General features: G+C 39.4%; 2 protein-coding genes and 1 pseudogene across 2 annotated transcripts; 2 read left to right on the top strand and 1 right to left on the bottom strand.

The window, feature by feature from the left end:
* Positions 1–4,621: 4,621 nt before the first annotated feature.
* LOC114884440 (interferon tau-2-like) lies at positions 4,622–6,074 on the top strand. Its single transcript, XM_029203449.1, is given in 4 exon segments — positions 4,622–4,819; positions 4,821–5,100; positions 5,513–5,586; positions 5,973–6,074. Coding segments are annotated over 4 exon segments (654 nt in total).
* Positions 6,075–10,282: 4,208 nt separating this feature from the next.
* LOC114884655 lies at positions 10,283–11,150 on the bottom strand (annotated as a pseudogene).
* Positions 11,151–12,869: 1,719 nt separating this feature from the next.
* On the top strand, positions 12,870–13,800 carry LOC114884651 (interferon alpha-1-like). The gene has a single exon (XM_029203758.1). The coding sequence runs from the start codon at positions 13,049–13,051 to the stop codon at positions 13,727–13,729; it is 681 nt and encodes a 226-aa protein (XP_029059591.1). The 5' UTR covers positions 12,870–13,048; the 3' UTR covers positions 13,730–13,800.
* The last annotated feature ends 9,281 nt before the right edge of the window (positions 13,801–23,081 follow it).

Here is a 23,081-nt window from a genome sequence, read left to right as displayed (position 1 = left end):
TTATTTTATAATTATTAGAATTATTAATTTTGTTGATCACATTTAGGCTCTCAGAAATAATTACCAGTTGATAGTTTTACTTTGCTTATTATGTAAAATAATCAGGATACTTTGCAATTTGTTCAACTCATCTAGAAATTTGTAGGTGGACAAAAATTAATGAAAATATAGGGAATTTGTAACAGCGAGGTGTGAGACAACAAAGGAATATCAATATGTTACGAGAAAAGTATAGGGCTTTCTAGAAAATAAGGGATGGTTCAACACATGCAGTTTGCACAGGTGTCTATGGTGTGGATAGGGAAGTGGAGTTTGGAATCTGACATATTAGGTTTTGAAACCTGGATTTGCCATTTACTTATCAGATTGTTTTATTCACATAAAGCCTTAGCAGGTGGCTCTTTGGAAATGAGAATATTAACACTCAACTATGTTGGAAAGATTAAGTGAGTCCCTTATAAGGGCTACGGAATTTGTAGTTGCTGTCATCATCATTTTTGAAAAAGACTAAAAGTCTGTGTAATTTGTCTGGTAGGTCCTTGGTAATCATGTTCACAGTAGCATTGTAACATTTAATTAGTAATCAATTCAGGATTAATGTGTCCTAAAGAGTGAGGGCAGCATCAAGGGAAGTTTACTCACTGCTCTCGCGGCCCCACTCGCTCCCTGCACCCCGGCGGCGCCTCGCCCGGGCCTGGGCTCCTGCCCACGGCAACGGCCGTGTTCTCCCCGTGTATGCAGCGCCCGAGTCCGCGGTACTGGACCCGGAGGCGGGTCCCACTGGGTGGGCGGTGTCGGTCGGTCCCTTACGGCGAGTTCGGGCGCCGCTCCTGGCCGCTGCGGCGCAGGGAAAGGAGCTTTGCGCGTTGTTGGGCTGTAGCCCTGGCGCTGTTTCACTGAAACGCTGAATTTGCGGATTCCTGGTCTCTCAGAGGATGGCAATGGTGATGATCAGCTCCATCCATCACATTTTACAGGGCTGGAGAACATCATCCTCGGTGTCATCAGTGAAGAGGTTGGCAGGCCTCTGGTGAGCTTGGTGATGCTGCAGATGTCTGGCTGTGGCGGCCTTTATCCAGCTGTGCTGAAAATCTTCCCGCAAATTAGATTCTTAATTAGGCCAGAATTGTCATGTTCTGTACTTATCTCAATTTCGTTTCCTCACTTTAAAAAAAATTCTCTTCTATTTTGGGCATCAGAGAATGTCACATCTTCAATGCTTTTTTTGTATTATTACACTGGAAATTAAATATATTCATGGAAAATGACAGAAGACTCAATCCAACAGGATGTAGTCATCTAAGTGAGTCAACTCAGGTTCAAATAAAAACCTGAGGCTCAAAAAAAAAACAAAAACCTGAGGCTCAATCTAACTCCATTTTTTAAGTCTAATAAGAGAACTTAGAGGTTTGACCCTGTACTCTATTTTGACACTTCTTAAATTGCACCAAAATATATCTAGGCACACCTCTCTGCATTTCTTTTTTAAGGGTCTAATACATAAGATTTGAATTCTTCCACAATTATTTACAGAACTATAGCTCTCATTTTCTGACATAGTCTGCAGATAATGGTGGCATAATACTGAACAACAAGGGTTAATTCATACAGACCTCTTCATTCTGTCACCAAAAATGTTCTGACTGCACATATATGTGACAATGTGCTTGCCAATGTGGATTCCAGGAAAGTGAGGCAGGGATGGTGACTGCCCTCCAGGGAGCAGGGAGGACAGACTTTAGAGGCAGGATTAGGATGAAGGAAGCACCATGTGCTCAGTGCAACTGAGGGCCAGTACTCAGAGCTGATGAAGAGGAGGGGCTGGGAGCAGCAGAAGGCTCCACTCTGACAAAGGTCTGCGGCTCCTGAATTTAAATGACATCAGACTTTCACTTCCTCTTTTAAAAAATTGAGTCAACTTTAGTAGTGGTCACACAGGACATTGCATAGATCAAATAAAATAAAGTTTGCAAGTTACAGTCTGAGAATCCGAACAGAGTGAATGATAGCAGCCTTTTGTATTAATACAACAAATAGTAACCTGTATAGTCCACCCTCAGCCCAGCCAAGAGAAGCTCTGACTGCAGGTCCCTTAACACTGTCAGGGGTCTGCACGTTGAGGCCCCAAGTGGAAACTCTAGGAGAAGAATTGCCTGCAGGACCATTAAGGAGCAGAGCCCAAGTTTCCACCATTAGAGCAGTACCTAGTACATTATGGAGAGAAATCTTACAGCAATTGAAGCTCTTTGCAGAGAACCAGTATCTATGAAAGTTGTCTGATAAAACATAGCTGCTCTGTGAATACTGTAAATGAGACAAGCAGTCCCTTTCCTCATCCTGAGCTAGTTTCAGACCACCTCTGATGTTAATTTTTAAGACACAGATTAAATTATACTTCAAAAACAAACTCATAGAAAAAGAAATCAGATTTGTGGTTACCAAAGGGCAGTGGGTGGGGAGATAGGAAATCAGATGAAGGCAGTCTGAGGTATTTTTTTTCTTAAAAAGTAAAGAGACACAGATTTTTAAAAAGAAGATTTAGAGAGAAGGAAAATGGTTAAAATGTATATATATGGTCTGCATGTTGAGTCCCCCAAATGCAAACTCTAGGAGAGGGATTGCCCACAGGACTGTAAAGCAGTCTTAGAGAGGTGCCTGGTACATTATGGAAAGAAATCTTAACAGCCCTTGAATAATTTTGCAGGGAACCAGCATCTAGGAAAATTGTCTCACACACACAAAAAATGACTGCTCTGCGAATAGTATAAATGAATAGTACCTCATCCTTAGTTAGTCTCAGACCACCTCTGGTGATATTATTTTAAGACATTGTTTTAAACGTTAAAGAGACCAGGAAATTGGTTATAAAATGTAGATGGGGGAGAGGGTGACAGGACTTTCACCTATACTTTCATCCAGGGAAGTACTTTCTCAACAGTACTTCAAAAGCTATTTCCTAGGTTAGTTTTAGGGTTAAGTGAAAAGGACTTTCTTTAAGCATGGAATGTAAGAAGGCACCAAATCTAAGATGTCAAGATAAATAATATTTTAATTCAATATTGAAAAATGAAAATGACAAAACATGCCTGCTGAACAAAACATCAAAATTTTAAATAAAGACAAGAAATGACCCTGCATTTGCATGACTGTGAGTGTCTTACAAAGGAAGGTTTCACGTTGCCAATGAAATCTGGGCAATTTTCCTTTAATCTATGAAATTCTTACCAAAGAAAATGAAAAGATCAGACCTGGTAAATGTCCTCAATGCTTTGTACAGCACACTAACTCTTCTTTGTTCCTTCCTTCCTTCCTTCCTCTCTCTTTTCTTCTTTCCTTCCTTCCTTCCTTCTTTCTTTCTTTCTTCCTTCCTTCCTTTCTTTCTTTCTTTCTTTCTTTCTTCTCTCTTTCTTTCTTCTTTTTTGGGTGTGCCACACTCCATGCGGGATCTTAGTTCCCCCACCAGGGATCGAACCCATATGCCTTGCATTAGAAGCGCAGAGTCTCAACCACTGCCCTTTTCTTTCTACAATGCAATCATGATGGGGTCCTGGGAGAGGTGTTTCAGAAACCCGGGTTAAATAAAAATTATTTAAGACTGTCACAGAGTCACGAGAAATTGTCAAGTATAGAAGTGACCTTGAATATATTAATGAGTTTGCTTCCATTTGCTAAGAGAGTAAAATTATATTCCTGTCTTAGTATAAAGAAACTATAGTTTAAATAGAGTTTAATAAAATGCTGTGTTTTGATACTCATATATATTTTAATATCCTATATCTAATATTTAAAATATTTTCATTAAATATTTCAAAATATAAAAAATTAAAAAATATTTAAGTTACACATAATATAAATTAAATATAAATTTAATTTAACATTTTCAAAATAAAATGCTGTGAGTTTTAAAATATTCCCACTTTTCAGTTATTCAGTACTTCCTCCCCCACGTTAACGCTGTATCCTTGAAAGACACCATGAAGTCCCAGAGCATCTACAGAGGCGCTCAGCTCCCGCGTCCCCGGCCCCGGTGGTGGTCGCGCTCCGACTCACCCCCAGGGCGTCCCCACCCTGTCCGGGCGTCCCATCGCCGCCGCCGCGTTCCCCTTTCTCTGAGCCGTCGCAGCACAGCGCCAGAAACGAGCCCGAATCTGTAAAATCGGCCCCAGCTCGCTCTGATTCCCAGCTTCAAACCCCTCAGAAAACGGCTTCTTTCTCCAAAATGGACTCGCTCAAGATTCTGTGCGAAAATAAAGCACAAAACTCAGGGGCAGCCCCGAAAGGTTCCAGCTTCCAACCAGACAAAAATGTCGCTGGCGCGGCCGCGACAAAGTTCCTTCCTCAGCCCTCTGGGCTTCCGAAATGAATGTTTTTCTCTCACTATTAAAGCAGCACAAAGTTGGTCTCTGAGGCTTCAACGCCTTTTCTCTCGAGCTGCCAGACCCGCTGAAAACTGCAGACTCTCAGAAATCGGCGTTTCCCTAACAAAATCGATTGAAAAAGACATCCTGCGCCCTCTTGCGGCCGCCTAGAGAAGCGCGCTGTCCCAGGACCCAGGGAAGGAACCTTTTGCTGATTGTTTAGCAGTGCCCGCCCGCTGCCCTGTGGCTCACTGAAATTCTCAATGGCCCAGATCTACTTGCTAGTGGCAGGAGTGATGCTCTGCTCCATCCCTGCTTGCTTTCTTGGCAACAAAGAAATCTTCATATATTTAAGACAGATGAAGAGGATCCCCTTTCAGTCGTGCCTAGAGGACAGAACCGACTTCAAACTTCCTTGAAAAAGAGAGAATATCACCCAAATCCAGACGACTCAAGGCACTCGTTTATTGTCAACTGATGCTCCAACAGAACTTCAACCTCTTCACCACGGAGGGCAGCCATGCTGCTTGGAACAACACCCTCCTTGATAAACTTCTCTCTAACCTTGATCAGAGGCTGGACCGACTGGAGCAGCTGAAAAAAGGCAATCTAGATTGTCGCGATTTGGGACTTGCTGCCCAGGAGTATTTCCACGGAATCCATCTCTACCTGAAGGCAAAGGAATACAGCCCCTGTGCCTGGGAGGTTGTCAGAGTGGAAACTGAAAGGTCCTTTCCTTCATGTAAGAATCCTCAAAGAAATGTCAACAAATAAAATGAAAATTATATTTGTGACACTCTCTAATCAGATTAGTGTTTACTTAGTGTTCCAAAGCAATCTTGACTCATATTTCCTCACAAGATGATAAATGTCTGAAATGAAAATCATACTTTTACAAAAATATATTTAGACAGAAGAACACAATCTCTTTTCTTAAATAAACAATTTCATAATAATAAAAGGTCTGTTTAGGTTTTTTGGGGGTATTGCTATTTTCAACCTATGAAGTTTATTTTCTTTTTGTGGAAAAGTTTTTAGGATAGTATGTTGCTAAAGGTATTTGTCAGTTAACTTAATGCTGGCTGCTGTAACAGGTAAACAGCAAACTGACAGGAATTTGATCATAATAGAAATTTATCTTTTCTTCTTTTAAGGGCACAATGCAGGCCTTCCTGATCAGGTGAATATTCTGGTTGGCTCTGCTCCGAAGAGTGATTCGAGGACATGGGTACCCACTGTTGTGTGGATTTTTCCATCATCAACAGGTGACTCCAAATTTGTCTGTAGTACTTGAATCTATTCCACTCAGTGGTAAAGGGAAAAAGTCTGGCAGATCGCGTGGATGTTTTCAAGGGCCAGCACTATACAGGGCAAGAGCACTTCTGCTCATATTACATGGCCTGGATTTATCCTCATGGTAATCTAATTGCAAAGAAGTTGGGAAATTATTGGATGACTAACGGATGAGGAGACAAGTTCAGGGCATGAGACCACTTTTCATTTTTACACTATTTGTCCTAGTGAAGTTCTGGGCGGGGTGGAGAGGAACAACTAATGTTCTTGCTTGCACACACTTCATTAAAAACAATCTGACAAAAAATTCTTATTCCACAGTTTCGGCTTGGGGAAGATGATATGGATGTGACTCAGAGTTCACAGCATCATAGGCTATTTGAAAGAAACATTCAAGTTGATGCCCAAAGGCATGGCCTATGAGGAAAATATCCACAAGTGTAGACACATTACAAGTTGTTTCCTTATTTCCTGAGGGAGACGAGAAAAGAATGATCAGTCAGCTCCTGGCAAGTACTTGAGAATCACTGAGTGAAGAGTGAGTCTTCCACTCACCAGATCTTCCAAATATTAGAAATGCAAACTTGAAGAAAATATTCCTGCAAACAATCTTTAAAAAAATACCTCACACGAGCTTTCCTGGTGGCACAGTGGTTAAAAATCCGTCTGCCAATGTAGGGGACATGGGTTCAAGCCCTGGTCAGGGAAGATCCCACATGCCACGGAGCAACTAAGCCTGTGCGCCACAACTACTGAGCCTGTGCTCTAGAGCCCACGAGCCACAACTACTGAGCCCACGTGCCACAACTACTGAAGCCCGCGCACCTAGAGCCCGTGCTCCACAACAAGAGAAGCCACTGCAATGAGAAGCCTGCGCACTGCAATGAGGAGTAGCTCCCGCTCGCCGCAACTAGAGAAAGCCCGCATGCAGCAACGAAGACCCAACACAGCCAAAAAAACCCCCCAAAAAACAAAAAAAACCTCACACAATATTCCATTATCACTTCCCCTGTAGAACCATGAAGAACTTTTAAAGTATCTTTAGATTATTGTCTTCTCACATCATATCTATCTAATATATGTTGGTATAATTATTTCTCCTATCATTACCATTATCGTGGATTGATGTTACATGAATATTGATTGAGCTCCTGAAATGACAGGGACTGGACTAGCTGTCTAGGAAACGGGGTTGGATAAGATGGTGTCTCTCCCTTTAAGTATTTTACAGACTTCTGGGAGGTATTCTGAGGATACAATAGGTCAGGTCATGTCTTACTATTTGGACTTCTTCAACAAAAGAGCATAGACTGGGTAGTTTGTAAAGAGCAGAAATGTATTGCTCACAGTTCTAGAGTATGGAAATCCAAGATCTGGGTGTCAGCGTGGTCCAGTTCTGGTGAGAGGCTGCTTCAGGTCTCACACTGAAGAGTTCTTCTTGTATCCGCACAGGGCAGAAGAGGGAGGGATTTATCTTGACCTGTTTTATAACGGCCCTAATTCCATTTGTGAGGTCTCCATCTTCACAGCATAATCATGTCCCAAAAGGTCCGCCACCTGATATCACCACTTTGGTGGTTAGGACATCAATATATGAATTTAAATGTCTTTAAAGGTTACACACATCTAGAAATAAGAATATAGTCATACTGAGCAGAATGAGCAGGTTAGCAGGCAAAAAGAGTAGACGAAGGACTCAGAATCCAAACTCTTGATTTACAACCTGCCATAATGCTTTAATTATTATATGTCAAATATTGGAAATCAAACTGAAAAGGAGCCCACTGTCTCATGCGATGGAATGAAAACACAAGATGAAAATATTCATCATTTTTTGTAAGGAGTCTCCAAAAAATCTCAGGATAAAGGTAATAATTATCACATTAGTAAAGATCCACGAAAGAGTAATGTGGTAAATGTCTGGTTGCTGTGAGCTATGAGGATCAGAAAGAGTTTGAGTTTAGATCCTTGGCTCTGTATATGACACCAGTCTAGTTATTTTCTATTGTGACATACTAGTGGACAAATTAGAGACAAGGCCATCCTTGTGTGTTTAATATAGTTCTGGGCACAGGCTGAAAATTGTGCTGCTCTTGCAACTTGAATCCCCAGCCATATGCACCTTAAACGAAAGAGAATCCAAGTGATTTTAGCAATAAACTCAGTAGGCATTATTGATATCAGCAGGAGTAGAGTGGAAATGTTAGCCATCGTCTGTTATAATCCCAGTAAATATGGCTGTGAGGAAGCAAAATAGATTGGTCGTTCATAAATGTCTGCCAGGAGGAGGAGAAAATCTCAGAAAGTGCTTTAGTAAAATTACTTGTTGAGTCAAAAACTACTAGAACTTATGAATTAATTAAGCAAGGTAACAGAATATAAGATTAACATACAGAAATCTGTTGCATTTCTTTACACTAATGATGAAATATCAAAGGAAAAAGTAAAAATACAATCCCTTTTAAAATCTCATAAAAAAATAATAAAATACTTAAGAATAAACCTGACCAAGGAGGTGAAAGACTTATAACCAAGAACTATACAACATTGATAAAGGAAACTGAAGATGATTCAAAGGAATGGATAGTTATCCTATGGGCCTGAATGGGAAGAATTAATGGCCATACTACACAAAGCAATCTACAGATTCAGTGCGATCCCTATCAAATTACCCATGATATCTTTCACAGAACTAGAACAAATAATCCTAAAATCTATATGGAACCACAAAAGACCCAGAATTGCCAAAGCAATCCTTAGGAGAAAGAACAAAGCTGGAGGTATAACCCTTCCAGACTTCAGACAATGCAACAAAGCTAGAGAAATCAAAACGGCATGGTATTGGCACAAAACCAGACATATGGATCAGTGGGACACAATACAGAGCCCAGAAATAAACCCACACACATACAGTCAATGAATCTTCGACAAAGGGGGCAAGAATGTAAAATGGAGAAAAGACAGTCTCTTCAGCAAGTGGTTTTGGGGAAGCTGGACAGCCATAATTAAATCAATTAAGTTAGAATACTTCCTCACACCATACACAAACATAAACTCAAAATGGCTTAAAGACTTAAATATAAGACGTGACACCATAAAACTCCTAGAAGAAAATAAAGGCAAAATATTCTCTGACATAAATCGTAGCAATATTTTCTTAAGCCAGTTTCCCAAGGCATAGAAATAAAAGCAAAGATAAACAAATGGGACCTAGTCAAACTTATAAGCTTCTGCATAGCAAAGGAAACCATTAACAAAATGAAAAAACAAGCTATGGAGTAGCAGGAAATAGTTGCTAGCTATGCAACTGACAAGGCCTTAATTCCCAAAATATACAAACAACTTATACAACTCAATAACATAGAAATAAACAACCCAATCAAAATATGGGCTGAAGACCTGAATAGACATTTCTCCAAAGAAGACATACAGATGGCCAATAAGCACATGAAAAGATGTCAACATTGCTGATTATTAGAGAAATACAAATCAAAACTACAACGAAGTATCACCTCACACCAGTGGCAATGGCCATCATCAAAAAGTCTACAAACAATAAATGTTGGAGAGGATTTGGAGAAAAGGGAATCCTCCTACACTGTTGATGGGAATGTAAATTGGTGCAGCCACTATGGAAAACAGGATGGATGTTCCTTAAAAAAAGAAAACTAGAGTTACTATATGATCCAGCAATCCCACTCCTGGGCATATATCTGGAGAAAACTCTAATTCGAAAAGATACATGCACTTCAGTATTTACAGCAGAACTATTCACAATAGCCAAGACATGGAATGAACCTGAATGTTCATCGACAGATGAATGGAAAGAGAAGATGTGGTATATAAATATACAATGAAATACTACTCAGCCATATAAAAGAATGAAATAATGCCATTTGCAACAACATGGATGGACCTAGAGATTATCATACTAAGTGAAGTAAGACAAAGACAAATATCACATGATATCACTTATATGTGGAATCAAAAAATGATACAAATGAACTTATTTACAAAATAGACACTGATTCACAGACATAGAAAACAAACTTATGGTTACCAAAACGAAAGGGGGGAGACGGATAAATGGAGTTTGAGATTAGCAGGTACAAACTACTATATATAAAATAGAAAAACAACAAGGTCCTACTGTATAACACAGGAAATTATGTTCAATATCTTCTAGTAAACTATAATGGAAAAGAATCTGAAAAAGAATATATATATATATCTGAATTGCTTTGCTATACACCAGAAAAACTAACAAACATTGGAATCAACTATACTTCAATGAAAATAAAATAAAATACATAGATGAGTCTATTAAAAAAAATTACTTGCGTGATTACACTGGGCTTGCTGCCAGGGATAATACAGGGAATGGATAAAGTCCAGTTACTAATGAGCTAATTTGCCAAAGATTATCACATACTACCATGTAAAGAGCAGGAATATAGAGGGCTGAGGCCACATGACTTCCTATGCAAAATAAAAGAATTTAAGATGGGAGATGAAAGTTAATTCTTTCCATGATAATAATCAATATTTATACAGTTATGAGTCAAATACAAAGATGTATTCATTCCATTTAAAAGAACAGGCTTGGATTGGAACTTCTGGAGGTCCTTAGGGAAATTTGAACATTAATGAAAAAATATGGAGAATGATTCGATTTTTTTTTACTTTTTTTGTTTTATTTTTATTACACACTACAAGATACACTGCATGCTACACAATACACTGCATAACCTTCTAGCAGGGGTAGACAAGCATAACTGAGTTATTTTTCATCAATCAGGAAAATGCTTCCTTAATCAATGTTCTCCAAACCCTGTGACACATAGTAACGATTAACTGCAGAGATGCACCTATTTCTTTCCATCAAATTCCACTGTTATGAATAATGGGCAACCCTTTCTTCCTTGCCTCCGTTAGTGAACCTGTGGATGCGTGCAGTGGCCATTCCCAGGATGAACAAGCACGCGGCCATGACTGTGATCCCGGGGAGAATCTCGAACCACATCACAACAATTCAATTTTTGATGTTGCCTAAATTATGCATTCTCATTAGGGATGCTCCCATGGGTGCAAACATTAGTTTTCTGGGGTATGAACAAATCTCAGCCATTATAATGGCTTTGGTGTTCAAAGGTCAACCTTATCCAACAAAGTCTTATTCCTTTGTATTCATTTTGCTCTTCAGGTTTTCTTGTATATGATGTGAGAAGCATTGACACTGAGTTCATGGAATATAAACAAATGTCACGCAGGATCAGTGCTACAACCTATGGTGACTTAACTGTTCATTACAGGACTTTCTCACCATCATTTGCTTGATCTCAAAGTCATAATGTGAGAAGTGTCCTTTACTTACTTATGAGCTGCCATTGGCTGTCTTGAGGATGCTGCTTATGTTTGAGCCTTGGTGTGATTTGGGCTTTGGGAATTAAGCACGAATAGGTTATATTTTATTATTTAATTCTACTAAAGTTATTTAGCACATCACTAATTATGCCTATTTCTAAACAGAAAACTGTTGACAATATCTAGATGAATACCTAGCAGCTAGTGAAGTTAAAAATTTTATGATATGAATCAAAATTAATAATTACCTAAAAATAAATGCTAAGTAAATAATTTAAATTTTCAGTGGTTTTAGCAGTTCTGATGATTTTATTTAAAATATATCTATACATTGGTACTATTATGAAATATTTATATAAATTTTTATTTGAAATTATAATTTGATATATTACTATTTATATAAGTAAATATATTACATTAAAAGTTACTCTGCATAATTAGGTAAATTTCACTCTATATCAAATACCCTATACAAATTCAAAGTAAAACCAGTATCAAATTTTTATTGAACTGGAAAAAAAATTAGCAAGTGAGCAATAAAATGGACATTACCACAGTCCTAGCATAAATTTCAGCAACTCCCTGGAAAACAAATTAGTTTTAGGTCTCAAGAACTTTAAAAAAGGTGATGTCTTTCGATCTCGTAATTATACTTTGTCAAATCGGGTACAATTTTATACCGAAGGACATTCTCCCAACATGATTGGTAATTACGAAATTTTGAAATATTCTTCATCTAAAAAAAGTAAAATGTTAAACAAGGCTACATCCATAGACTAGAACATTATACAGTCATTGTAGATGTTCTATTTGAGTAATATTTTTAAGTTTATTTATTTATTTATTTTTGGCTGCATTGGGTCTTCGTTGCTATGCACGGGCTTTCTCTAGTCGCGGCGAGTGGGGGCTACTTTTCATTGTGGTGTGGTGGCTTCTCTTGTTGTGGAGCACAGGCTCTAGGCGCATGGGCTCAGTAGTTGTGGCGCACGGGCTTAGTTGTTCTGCAGCATGTGGGATCTTCCTGGACCAGGGCTCGAACTCGTGTCCCCTGAATTGGCAGGCGGATTTTTTTTTTTTAAGTTGTCTTTTATCTAAATCTGTCTTTTTTTTTAAAATAAATTTATTTATTTATTTTTGGCTGCATTGAGTCTTTGTTGCTGCGTGTGGGCTTTCTCCAGTTGCGGCGAGCGGGGGCTACTCTTTGTTGCGGTGCCCGGGCTTCTCATTGCAGTGGTTTCTCTTGTTGCGGAGTATGGGTTCTAGGCGCACGGGGTTCAGTAGTTGTGGTTCATGGGCTCCAGACCACAGGCTCAGTAGTTGTGGCACACAGGCTTAGCTGCTCCGCGGCATGTGGGATATTCTCAGACCAGGGCTTGAACCCGTGTCCCTGCATTGGCAGGCAGATTCTTAACCACTGCGCCACCGGAGAAGTCCCTGAGTAATTTTTAATGGCATGAGAAAATGTTTATAATATAGAGTTTAATTTAGAAAATCAGTAAGCTTCTTCAAATATATCTTTTGACTAAAAAAATGTTAGTCTGCAAACTTAGTTATAAAGTTAAATTAGTTGTCAATAACTTTTTATTTTTTCTTTTTGGCCACACTGCGTAGCATGTGGGATCTTAGTTCCCCGACCAGGGATCAAACCCGTGCCCCCTGCAGTGGAAGTGTGGATTCTTAACCACTGGACCACCAGGGAAGTCCCTAGTTCTCAATAATTTTTAAATATAATGTTTAGCTCAAATTTTTTTCATTCTTAACCCTGCATTGAATAAAAACAGTAAAATTTTCACTTCCTTTTTCTATGTATGCAGATATTCATGGAGTATGTAAATATTCAGTACCTATGTGTTTTCAAACTTTCATGGGGGGGCAATTAGGATAAAGCTATCTAAGAAGGCTCTGTGGGCAGGGGAAGAGGAGGCAATAATGGAAAAAATAATGGTTGAGAAATGTTGCCATAACCCATTTGGAGAGTGCAAAGTGAAAATCAAAAACAGAAGTAGAAATTAACGTTTAGAAAATGGAAATGAATGGGTTCCCATTTAAGACCCAGGCCTGAAGGAAGGTCTTCAGAGAACCTAGAGAGCAGGGTTCACAGAGTCCCCACCTCTGCCAGGCCGGCAGCATCTGCAGGGTCCCCGATGGCCCCAACCTTGTCTTTACTCCTGGCCCTGGTGCTGCTCAGCTGCAACTCCAACTGCTCTCTGGGCTGCGACCTGCCTCAGACCCACAGCCTGGCTAACACGAGGGCCCTGATGCTCCTGCAACAAATGAGGAGAATCTCCCCCTTCTCCTGCCTGAAGGACAGAAATGACTTTGGATTCCCCCAGGAGGCGCTTGGTGGCAACCAGTTCCAGAAGGCTCAAGCCATCGCTGTCGTCCATGAGATGATCCAGCAGACCTTCCAGCTCTTCAGCACAGAGGGCTCGGCTGCCACTTGGGATGAGACCCTCCTGGACAAGTTCTGCACTGCACTTTATCAGCAGCTCACTGACCTGCAAGCCTGTCTGATGCAGGAGGCGGGGCTGGAAGGGACTCCTCTGCTGAAGGAGGACTCCATGCTGGCTGTGAGGAAATACTTCCACAGAATCACTGTCTATCTGCAAGAGAAGAAATACAGCCCTTGTGCCTGGGAGACTGTCAGAGCAGAAGTCATGAGATCCTTCTCTTCATCAACAAACTTGCAAGAAAGACTCAGGAGGAAGGAATGACACACACCTGGTTCAACACGGAAATGATTCTCACTGCCTAACAAGACCACACTTCCACCTGTGCTGCCATGTCAAAGACTCTCATTTCTGCTCTCATCATGCCCTGAATTGAATTAATTTGTCAAATGTCTTCAGGAATATTAAGCAACATGATGTTCTACTCTACAGGCACTTATTCCTCACAGATGCCCATGCTGATCTATCTATTTATCTATTTAAATATTTATTTATTTAACTATTTATAAAGATTACAATTATTTTTGTTCATATAATATTATGTGCACATTTACACTGTAGTTTCAGAGAAAAAATACATTCTTTGTATTTAGTCAATTTATTATTTTCTTTGTTCATTAAATTCTTTCTATAGAAAACTTCTGGTATTAGTTTCGTCTTTAAAAAAGAAAACCAAGGCTGAATGTGCAATCTGATTAAACAATTGATGGTACAATTCATTTACCCATCAGTATTATATTCAAGTTAGAAGTAAAATAGACTTCCCCTAAGCCAGGTTGTATCCCTCCAGATACAGAGGTAAACACAACAAATACAGCTCCTGATCTCTTGTATCTTTGATTTTTGTAGGGAAAATAACCTAAAGACAGTATAAATAATATTTATTATGTTTAAAATTAATACTAATTAATGTTAGAAATTAATATCAGTTAGATTTACTGCTATAATGAGAAGGTAAAAAATTGACTTCTCTCTGCAGAAGGTACATCAGTCCATGTGAGGATATAAACACAAAAGTTGTAGATATTCTCTGTAGTTGGCTGGTAGACATCTAACTACAAATGTCTGTTGGATATTTGAGTTTGCAATTTACAAGCAATTCCATTAATTGGAAGGCATAGGAACAGAAGTGGTCAAATGAGAAGAGAGTATAGAATGAGAAAAGGACTTAAAATGAGTCCTATGGGGCTTCCCTGGTGGTGCAGTAGTTAAGAATCTGTCTGCCAATGCAGGGAACACGGGTTCAAGCCCTGGTCCGGGAAGATCCCACATGCTGTGGAGCAACTAAGCCCATGCGCCACAACTACTGAAGCCTACATGCCTAGAGTCCATGCTCTGCAATGAGAAGCCACCACAGTGAGAAGCCCGTGCACCCCAACAAAGAGTAGCCCCCGCTCGCTGCAACTAGAGAAAAGCCTGAGCGCAGCAACAAAGACCCAATGCAGCCTAAATAAATAAATTTTTAAAAAGAAATAAAATGAGTCTTATGACTTCCAACCTTAAAAGGGAGGGGACACCACAAAGGAAGCAGAGGTGGAGTGGCCATATGATAACAGAGGAGAGAGGACGGTGATAAGACCATGTTTACAAACTGAAACTGCTTAGAAGACTCAATGCATTTGTAAAAAATACGGATGGAAGTTGTCCCTTACATTGGAAAATAGGTGGCATTGGCGACCTTAGTGAGAGCCTGTTTGGTAGAATTAATCAGCAGAAACCATCATGGAGAAGGTGGAAGGATGAATAAGAGAAGGCAATGACAGTTTGAGAGGTTTTCCTTAGGAAGTGGAGGAGAGAAATAGGGTGGGACCTAGAATGGAAGTGGCTTATTTTTTCTTGGCGTGGTTTTCCCTTTTTTGAAATATTTTTGTCTCTGAAGAGACTCCATGGATTTGATGTATTGACAACTCACATCAACATGTTTAATATTTGATATACTATAAATCATGACATATTTAATTACTTACAATGATTTACCATCAGTTTGATTAATAGGATGTTGAATGTCACTAAGCTGCTCTGTAGATTGAAATCATCCACTACATGGGAAACAGATGGCACTGACCTTAGTGAGAGCTGATTTGGTGGAATTAATCAGCAGAAACCATACTGGAGTAGGTGGAAGAGTGACAAGAGAAGAGAAGAGAAGAACTCCCATTGTCATTGTTTCACCTGGAGAGTCACTTTACTTCTTTCACTCCCATCATAGTCAGAGCTGCATTTGTTTTCCTTTTGCCTCAGTGCATCCAATGCAATGACAGCTTTCTATGAAAGGTGAATGGAGAAAGAAAATCAAAAAGATGTAACGAAAATTATGGAAAATAATGGTATGGCCCCTTTATGTTTCTATTTTTACTTCTCTATTTTAGTTTCTGTTTCAAGATGAAACATAAAATAATTCAGAAGCAGCAAGACAACCATTGCCCAGAATAATACTAAATGAGAAAGAATTTATACAATTATAAAGACTCAAATCAGGAAAGCAAAGAAGTCTAATTTTACCTAGCATCATATGCCCTACATCTTCACTGCTTGGCATCTTCACTGTGAGATGGAGAGTAATGAACCAAGAGGCTCAGTAGAAATGTACTAAATAATCTAATGATGCCTATTAATTGCTTTAATATAAGGTTCTTTTGGGAGGTCAGCAGAAGCTTCTGAAGAGAGGTCTGATGGAAAATCTGAGAATATTATTTGTTACTATTTATACCTTTTGTAATTATTATGTACTCTGTGCTAATGATGATACAATAGTGAACAAGACGTAGACCTTTCTCCCATGGTGGTTACTTATTGAGTAGGTCTAAGAAATGATCTTCAAGAAGACCAATCCAGAAGGATAAGGCAGTGTCGCTGATGTATAAAACAAAGAGGGCAAAAACAGAGACCAGGTCATAATTAAAATGCCATTCTTAGAAAGAACATTATTTACATTAAGTTTGACTTTAACAAAAAGACTTTCCTCATTTGAAAGATCTGAATCCACTTTTTGAAACATCTGAAATTTGGTGGTCACAGCCCAGGGGCACAGGCTCACTAAAAGACTGAGACCTAATCATAGGATTATAGAACACTTCCCCTCCCCATACCTACCATCACATCAACAGGATTCCTGTATAACAGGGGATTACAACAGAAAAGAACTGCACGTGTATGATTTTATATAAGAAGTCTCTAGGGAAACCACATGACAACAGGAGAGAAAAAAATCATCAACAAAAGAGGAAGTTTTAGCTTCTGACTTCTACAGCTATGGCAAACAGTAAACACATCCCAGCTCCTAGCAAGATAAATGTAAAACCTCATTCTAAAGGCCAGATTACATCAGTTGCTTTTACCTAGTACATCACGTCCAACTTTCAATAGAAATTTACAAGTCTTACTAAAAGGTGAATAACACAGTTTGAAGAGAAGGAGCAAGCATCAGACCTAGACTCAGATATAGTAGATTTTGGAATTATCAGGACAGGAATTTAAAGTGACAGTGATTAATATGCTAAGGTGTCTAATGTATTCATGTAGTAGTTATCTACTTTATCTCAGTCATACTATGTATGGTGTTTAAAATAGTTTTGTTCATATGATATCATGTTCACATTTATAATATACTCAAATGTAACAAAGTATATTCAACTTCATCTTTTCTCAAATTACTTTCTTCTTTAGTTGATGAAATTCTTCCCCAGAAGACATCTTGGATTTGTTTATTCTTAAAAAAGAAATAGCTTAAATATGCAACCAATATTGAAAAACTATGATGAATTCACCTAGCTCATTCATTTTTTTCAGTCAGTTATGTTTTAAAACTTCATATTTCTATGTCGGATTATGTGATCGTTCTGAGAATATAAAGTTGAATACAAAAGTTGAAAAAGGGCTTCCCTGGTGGCACAGTGGTTGAGAATCCACCTGCCGATGCAGGGGACACAGGTTCGTGCCCCGGTCCGGGAAGATCCCACATGCCGCGGAGCGGCTGGGCCCGTGAGCCATGGCCGCTGAGCCTGCGCGTCCGGAGCCTGTGCTCTGCAGCGGGAGAGGCCACAACAGTGAGAGGCCCGCGTACCGCAAAACAAACAAACAAACAAACAAACAAAAAAAAAGTTGAAAAAATAAAAAGCCTCTTCCTTTGGAGCTTTCAGTTTGGAAAAGAAAAGAGATGAAAAAATAGTAATCATAATCAATGAATTTCAATTATGTCTCATGTTACAACGATAAGTAGAGGACAAGGGATTCTCTCACCAGAAACAGAAGGAAGGGATGTCAAGAAGGGGAAAAACAGATGTAGTCTATAAAGTGCCCAAGAAACATCTAAAAGCAGACTTCCCATTGATAGATGAACATGTGGATCTGGAAACTACAACAATGTACATCCTGGATATATTAATTTGCAACTGTTTGTTGCCTATTTGGAAATCAGGACATGGTAACAGATGTCCTTCCTTAGGAGTAGACGGGTAGAATGAGAAGATGACCTAAAGCTTCTGAAAACCTTCAACTTTTATGACTGAGACAGAGAAGAAAAGCCTGGAAAGGGCACAGAGATGGAGTAGTCAGTGCATTTAGGAGTCAACCAGGGAAGAACGATCTTCAGAAAGCATTGAAGAAGAAGTCCCTCTTCTTAGGAGCAAAGCTATTATGTGATATCTTCACTCTTATCCTGACCAATTCTGTTAGGGTAGCTGAATTGAGGAAAGATGTCAGGTCAGCCTCCTACCTAACCAGTCAGCCCAGAAGGCTGTGTCTTTCAACTGAGCAAATCCTGGTATCTTTCACCTGGGCTATCTCAGTATCTTTCAAATGGGGAGGGGGGCACTTTATTCCCAGTGTCTTTCAAACAGGCTCCGAAGTTTCTTTCAGTTGGGGGCACTCCCCCCGAGGATCCTTCAATTGAGGGGCAGGTATCTGGTATATACTGCCAAATAAAACTCAGGATCATCAACCAAGAATTGGGAGATTCAAGAACCAGGAGACACTCACCCAGATTCATCTGGACTCTGCAGGAAGGTGGATGGGCACAAGAGGCGCTACTGGTACCAACGCTCCATATCCTCATAGAGTTGAGGTGAAGGAAAGAAGTCTGTTCTGGGTCCCTTCCTTGTTCGCCAAAGCTGTCCACTGAAAATAACACACAGCACGAGGGCTGTGACTTCAGCTTTTCTTGAGGGGCAGGGATGTGGTGAGCGTGCCCTCAGGCAGGGAGTCCAGGTTAGGAAGGGGACTCTGTCACTCTAGAGGAGAGGGTGTGACTAGATGTGATCTCTCCCTTGTGAGTGAGGTGTTGCTGAGAAAATACAATTCTCTTGGAATTAGGACCTCCGCATCCATATTCTCCTGAAAAGAACCAGTATTCCTGGGGATACTGGCCCAGCCTGTGGAGGACTATAGGTCTCCAGTAAGAAAATGGTGGAAAGAAAGGGCAATGTCTATAATAGTCCTGACGTTGTGGTCCCCCTGCAGCATAACCACATAGACATGAAGGAACATGTTCTAGAAGGAAAGGAAACATGGGAGAAGCTCATGGACTCATAGTAATCAGCCTGTGCTGTGAATCAGGCAGTAAATAAAACCCATCTTTTGGAGCTCTGAGCACATTGCTGAGTTGACGGCATGCACTTAGTTTCACTGTGGTCCAGGTTAAGTGCTGAACTTCTGGACTTCTGGTCTCTCTGCTGATGGCACTGGTGATGCTCTGCTCTGTTCCCCACATTTTACCCATTAGTGAATGTCGTCTTAATTTCTTCCTCCAATCATTTCCCATATTCATGTAAGTTGGTAGCATAAGATAGGTTTTTGTTACCTTGAATCCACAGAGCCATTAGCTCTGTGTTTTCCACAGAGGACTCCCTGAAATGTTTGTAATTCAATCACTATCTGGTGCAGGGGCCATAACTCTCAAGGGTCTTGTCTATCACGCATCTCATAAATTTATGGTGAGAAATAATGGAGCAATCTACATGAATCACCGGGGATAATTAAATGTGTTTATTTTATAATTATTAGAATTATTAATTTTATTGATCACTAGGATCTCAGAAGTAATTGCCAGTTGATAATTTCATTTTATTTGTTGTATAAAATAATCAGAATATTTGTTATTTGGTCAACTCATCTCCACATTTGGAAGTGGATGATAAATTACTGAAAACATAGAGAATTTGTAACAGCGAGGTATGAGACAACAAGTGAACATTAGTGTGTTAGAAGTAAAGTATAGGGCTTTCCAGAAAATAAGTGATGGTTCAATACATGTGATTTGCACAGGTGTCTATGGTGTGGATAGGGAGGTGGAGTTTGGAATCTGACATATTAGGTTTTGAAACCTGGATTTGCCATTTACTTATTAGATTGTTTTACTTATATAAACTCTTAGCAGGTGGCTCTTTGGAAATGAGAATATTAACAAGTCAGTTTCAACTATGTTGGAAGGATTAAATGAGTCCCTCAGAAAAAGCAAAGGAATTTGTAGCTGGTATCATCATCATTTTTGATAAAGACTAAAGTCTGTGGAATCTGTCTGGTAGGTCCTTGGTGATCTTGTTCACAGTAGCATTGTAACACTTAATTAGTAATCAATTCAGGATGAATGTGCCATAATAAATGAAGGCAGCATCAAGGAATGTGTTCTTTATCCTCAAAAAAATGTTGGGAACGAAAAATATTCTGATGAACCCCTGCCATAACCACAATACCTTGGGATCTTATCATCAGACTGAATGTTTGTATGTATCCAAAATTCATACATGGAAACTCTAACCCTCAATGTAATGGTATTAGGAAGCAGGGGTGTTTGGGAGGTCATTAGGATTGGATGAAGTTAGGAGGCTGGAGCCCTCATGAATGGAATTAATGCCTTCATGAGACTCATAAGACAGCTTGCTTCCTCTCTCTGCTCTCCACCACGTGAGGATACAAAGAGAAGCTGTCAGTGTGCAACCCAGAAGAGGGCTCTCACCAGAACTCAACCTTGCTGGCATGCTGATCTCAGACTTCCAGGCTCTGGAACTGTGACAAATAAATTTCTGCCCTTTATAAGCCACCCAGTCTCTGGTACCCTGTTAGAACAGCCTGAACTAAGACACACGGCATCATTCAGTTAGCTCCTAGAATACACTAGTTGAGGTTGTGCCTAAATAGTTCAAGTTCAAATCATACATGACCGAGATGAAATTGTCACGTACAGTTATTCTCAATCCCTTTCTTGAAAAGAAGAACTGATATCTGTGCTCACAGGTTAAAAATCATAGAAGCTTAATCAAAGAGAGAGAGGAACCATGGCCCATCTAAAAGATATGAGTATTAATGAGAGAAAGGAAATGGCAAGAAGTAGACTGAGGCTACAAGAAAGAATACACTGGTGTTTGGTTCCTTCCAAGGCATAATCCCAAATAAATTTGTAAAATTATTCTTATTCTAGTTTTTGAAACTGTTTTGGAGGCCACTTAACCAACTGTTCCCTAACTATGTCTTGGTGTAAATATTTGCAGCAACCATTCCTTTAATCAGTAAACAGTCAGAAAAAGGGGCAATGAAATTTGCCAATTTGCTGAACTTCATTTACCAGTGAAAGTCAGTGATGCTCAATAACTTGAGAGTCAAAATATTTTTCATAATCTCAGTTTTCCTTTCAACTTTTTGGAAATAAATTTATTTATTTATTTATTATTTATTTTTGGCTGCGTTGGGTCTTTGGTGGCTTCTCTTGTTGTGGAGCACGGACTCTAGGAGCGCAGGCTTCAGTAGTTGTGGCATGTGGGCTCAGTAGTTGTGGCCTGCAGGCTCTAGAGCACAGGCTCGGTAGTTGTGGCGCATGGACTTAGTTACTCCATGGCATGTGGGATCTTCCCGGACCAGGGCTTGAACCCGTGTCCCCTGCATTGGCAGGCAGATTCTTAACCACAGCACCACCAGGGAAGTTCTCAACTTGTTTTTTTAAATTAATTTTTATTGGAGTATAGTTGCTTTACAATGTTTTGTTAGTTTCTGCTGTACAGCAAAGGGAATCATTTATATGTATACATTACATCCCCTCTTTTTTAGATTTCCTTCCCATTAAGGTCACCACAGAGCATTGAGTAGAGTTTCCTGTGCTATACAGTAGGTTCTCATTAGTTATCTATTTTACACATAGTAATGTGTATATGTCAATCCCAATCTCCCAATTTACCCCTCCCCCTTCCCCCCTGGGTATCCATAAGTTTGTGTCTCTATTTCGGCTTTGCAAATAAGTTCATCTGTACCATTTTTCTAGATTCCACATATAAGCAATATTATATGATATTTTTCCCTGACTTACTTCACTCTGTATGACAGTCTCTAGGTCTATCCACGCCTCTGCAAATGGCACTATTTTGTTCCTTTTTATGGCTGAGTAAATATTCCATTGTATATGTGTACCACATCTTCTTTACCCATTCCTCTGTTGATGGACATTTAGGTTGCTTCCATGTCCTGGCTATTGTAAATAGTGATGCAATGAACATTGGGGTGCATGTATCTTTTGGAATTATGGTTTTCTATGGGTATATGTCTAGGAGTGGGATTGCTGGGTCATATGTATGGTAGTTATATTTTTAGTTTTTTATGGAACCTCCATACTGTTCTCCATAGTGGCTGTACCAATTTACATTCCTACCAACAGTGTAGGAGGGTTCCCTTTTCTCCATATCCTCTCCAGCATTTATTGTTTGTAGATATTTTGATGATGGCCATTGTGACCGGTGTGATGTGATACCTCATTGTAGTTTTGATTTGCATTCCTCCAATAATTAATGATGTTGAGCATCATTTCATGTGTTTGTTGGGCATCTGTATATCTTTTTTGGAGAAATGTCTATTTAGATCTTTCTCCCACTTTTTGATTGGGTTGTTTTGTTTTTTGTTTTTGATACACTGAGCTGCATGAGCTGTTTGTATATTTTGGAGATTAATCCCTTGTTGGTTGCTTCGTTTGCAAATATTTTCTCCCATTCTGAGGGGTTTTTGTTTTGTTTATGTTTTCCTTTGCTATGCAAAAGCTTTTAAGTTTACTTAGATCCCATTTATTTTTGTTTTAATTTTCATTACTCTAGGAGGTGGATCAAAAAAGATCTTGCTGTGATTTATGTTGAAGAGTATTCTGCCTACGTTTTCCTCAGAGTTCTACAGTGTCTGGCCTTACATTTAGGTCTTTGATCAATTTTGAGTTTACTTTTGTGTATGGTGTTGGGGAATATGGTTCTTCTTTTCCAATTTGTATTCCTTTTATTTCTTTTTCTTCTCTGATTGCTGTGGCTAGGACTTCTAAAACTATGTGGAATAACAGTGGCAAGAGTGGATATCCTTGCCTTGTTCCTGATCTGAGAGGAAATGCTTTCAGTTTTTCACCATTGAGAATGATGTTTGCTGTGGGTTTGTCATATATGGCCTTTATTATGTTGAGGTAGGTTCCCTCTATGCCCACTTTCTGGAGAGTTTTTATCATAAATTGGTGTTGAATTTTGCCAAAAGCTTTTTCTTCATCTCTTTAGATGATCATATGGTTTTTATTCTTTAATTTGTCAATATGGTATATCACATTGATTGATTTGCGTATATTGAAGAATCTTTTTGCATCCCTGGGATAAATCCCACTTGATCA

The sequence above is a fragment of the Monodon monoceros genome, unplaced genomic scaffold, assembly GCF_005190385.1.
Source record: "Monodon monoceros isolate NGI ecotype Baffin Bay Population unplaced genomic scaffold, NGI_Narwhal_1 Super_Scaffold_5, whole genome shotgun sequence".
NCBI classification, from domain to species: domain Eukaryota; kingdom Metazoa; phylum Chordata; class Mammalia; order Artiodactyla; family Monodontidae; genus Monodon; species Monodon monoceros.
Note: the sequence above shows the minus strand (reverse complement) of the source record. Positions and strands in the feature narration are given on the sequence as shown.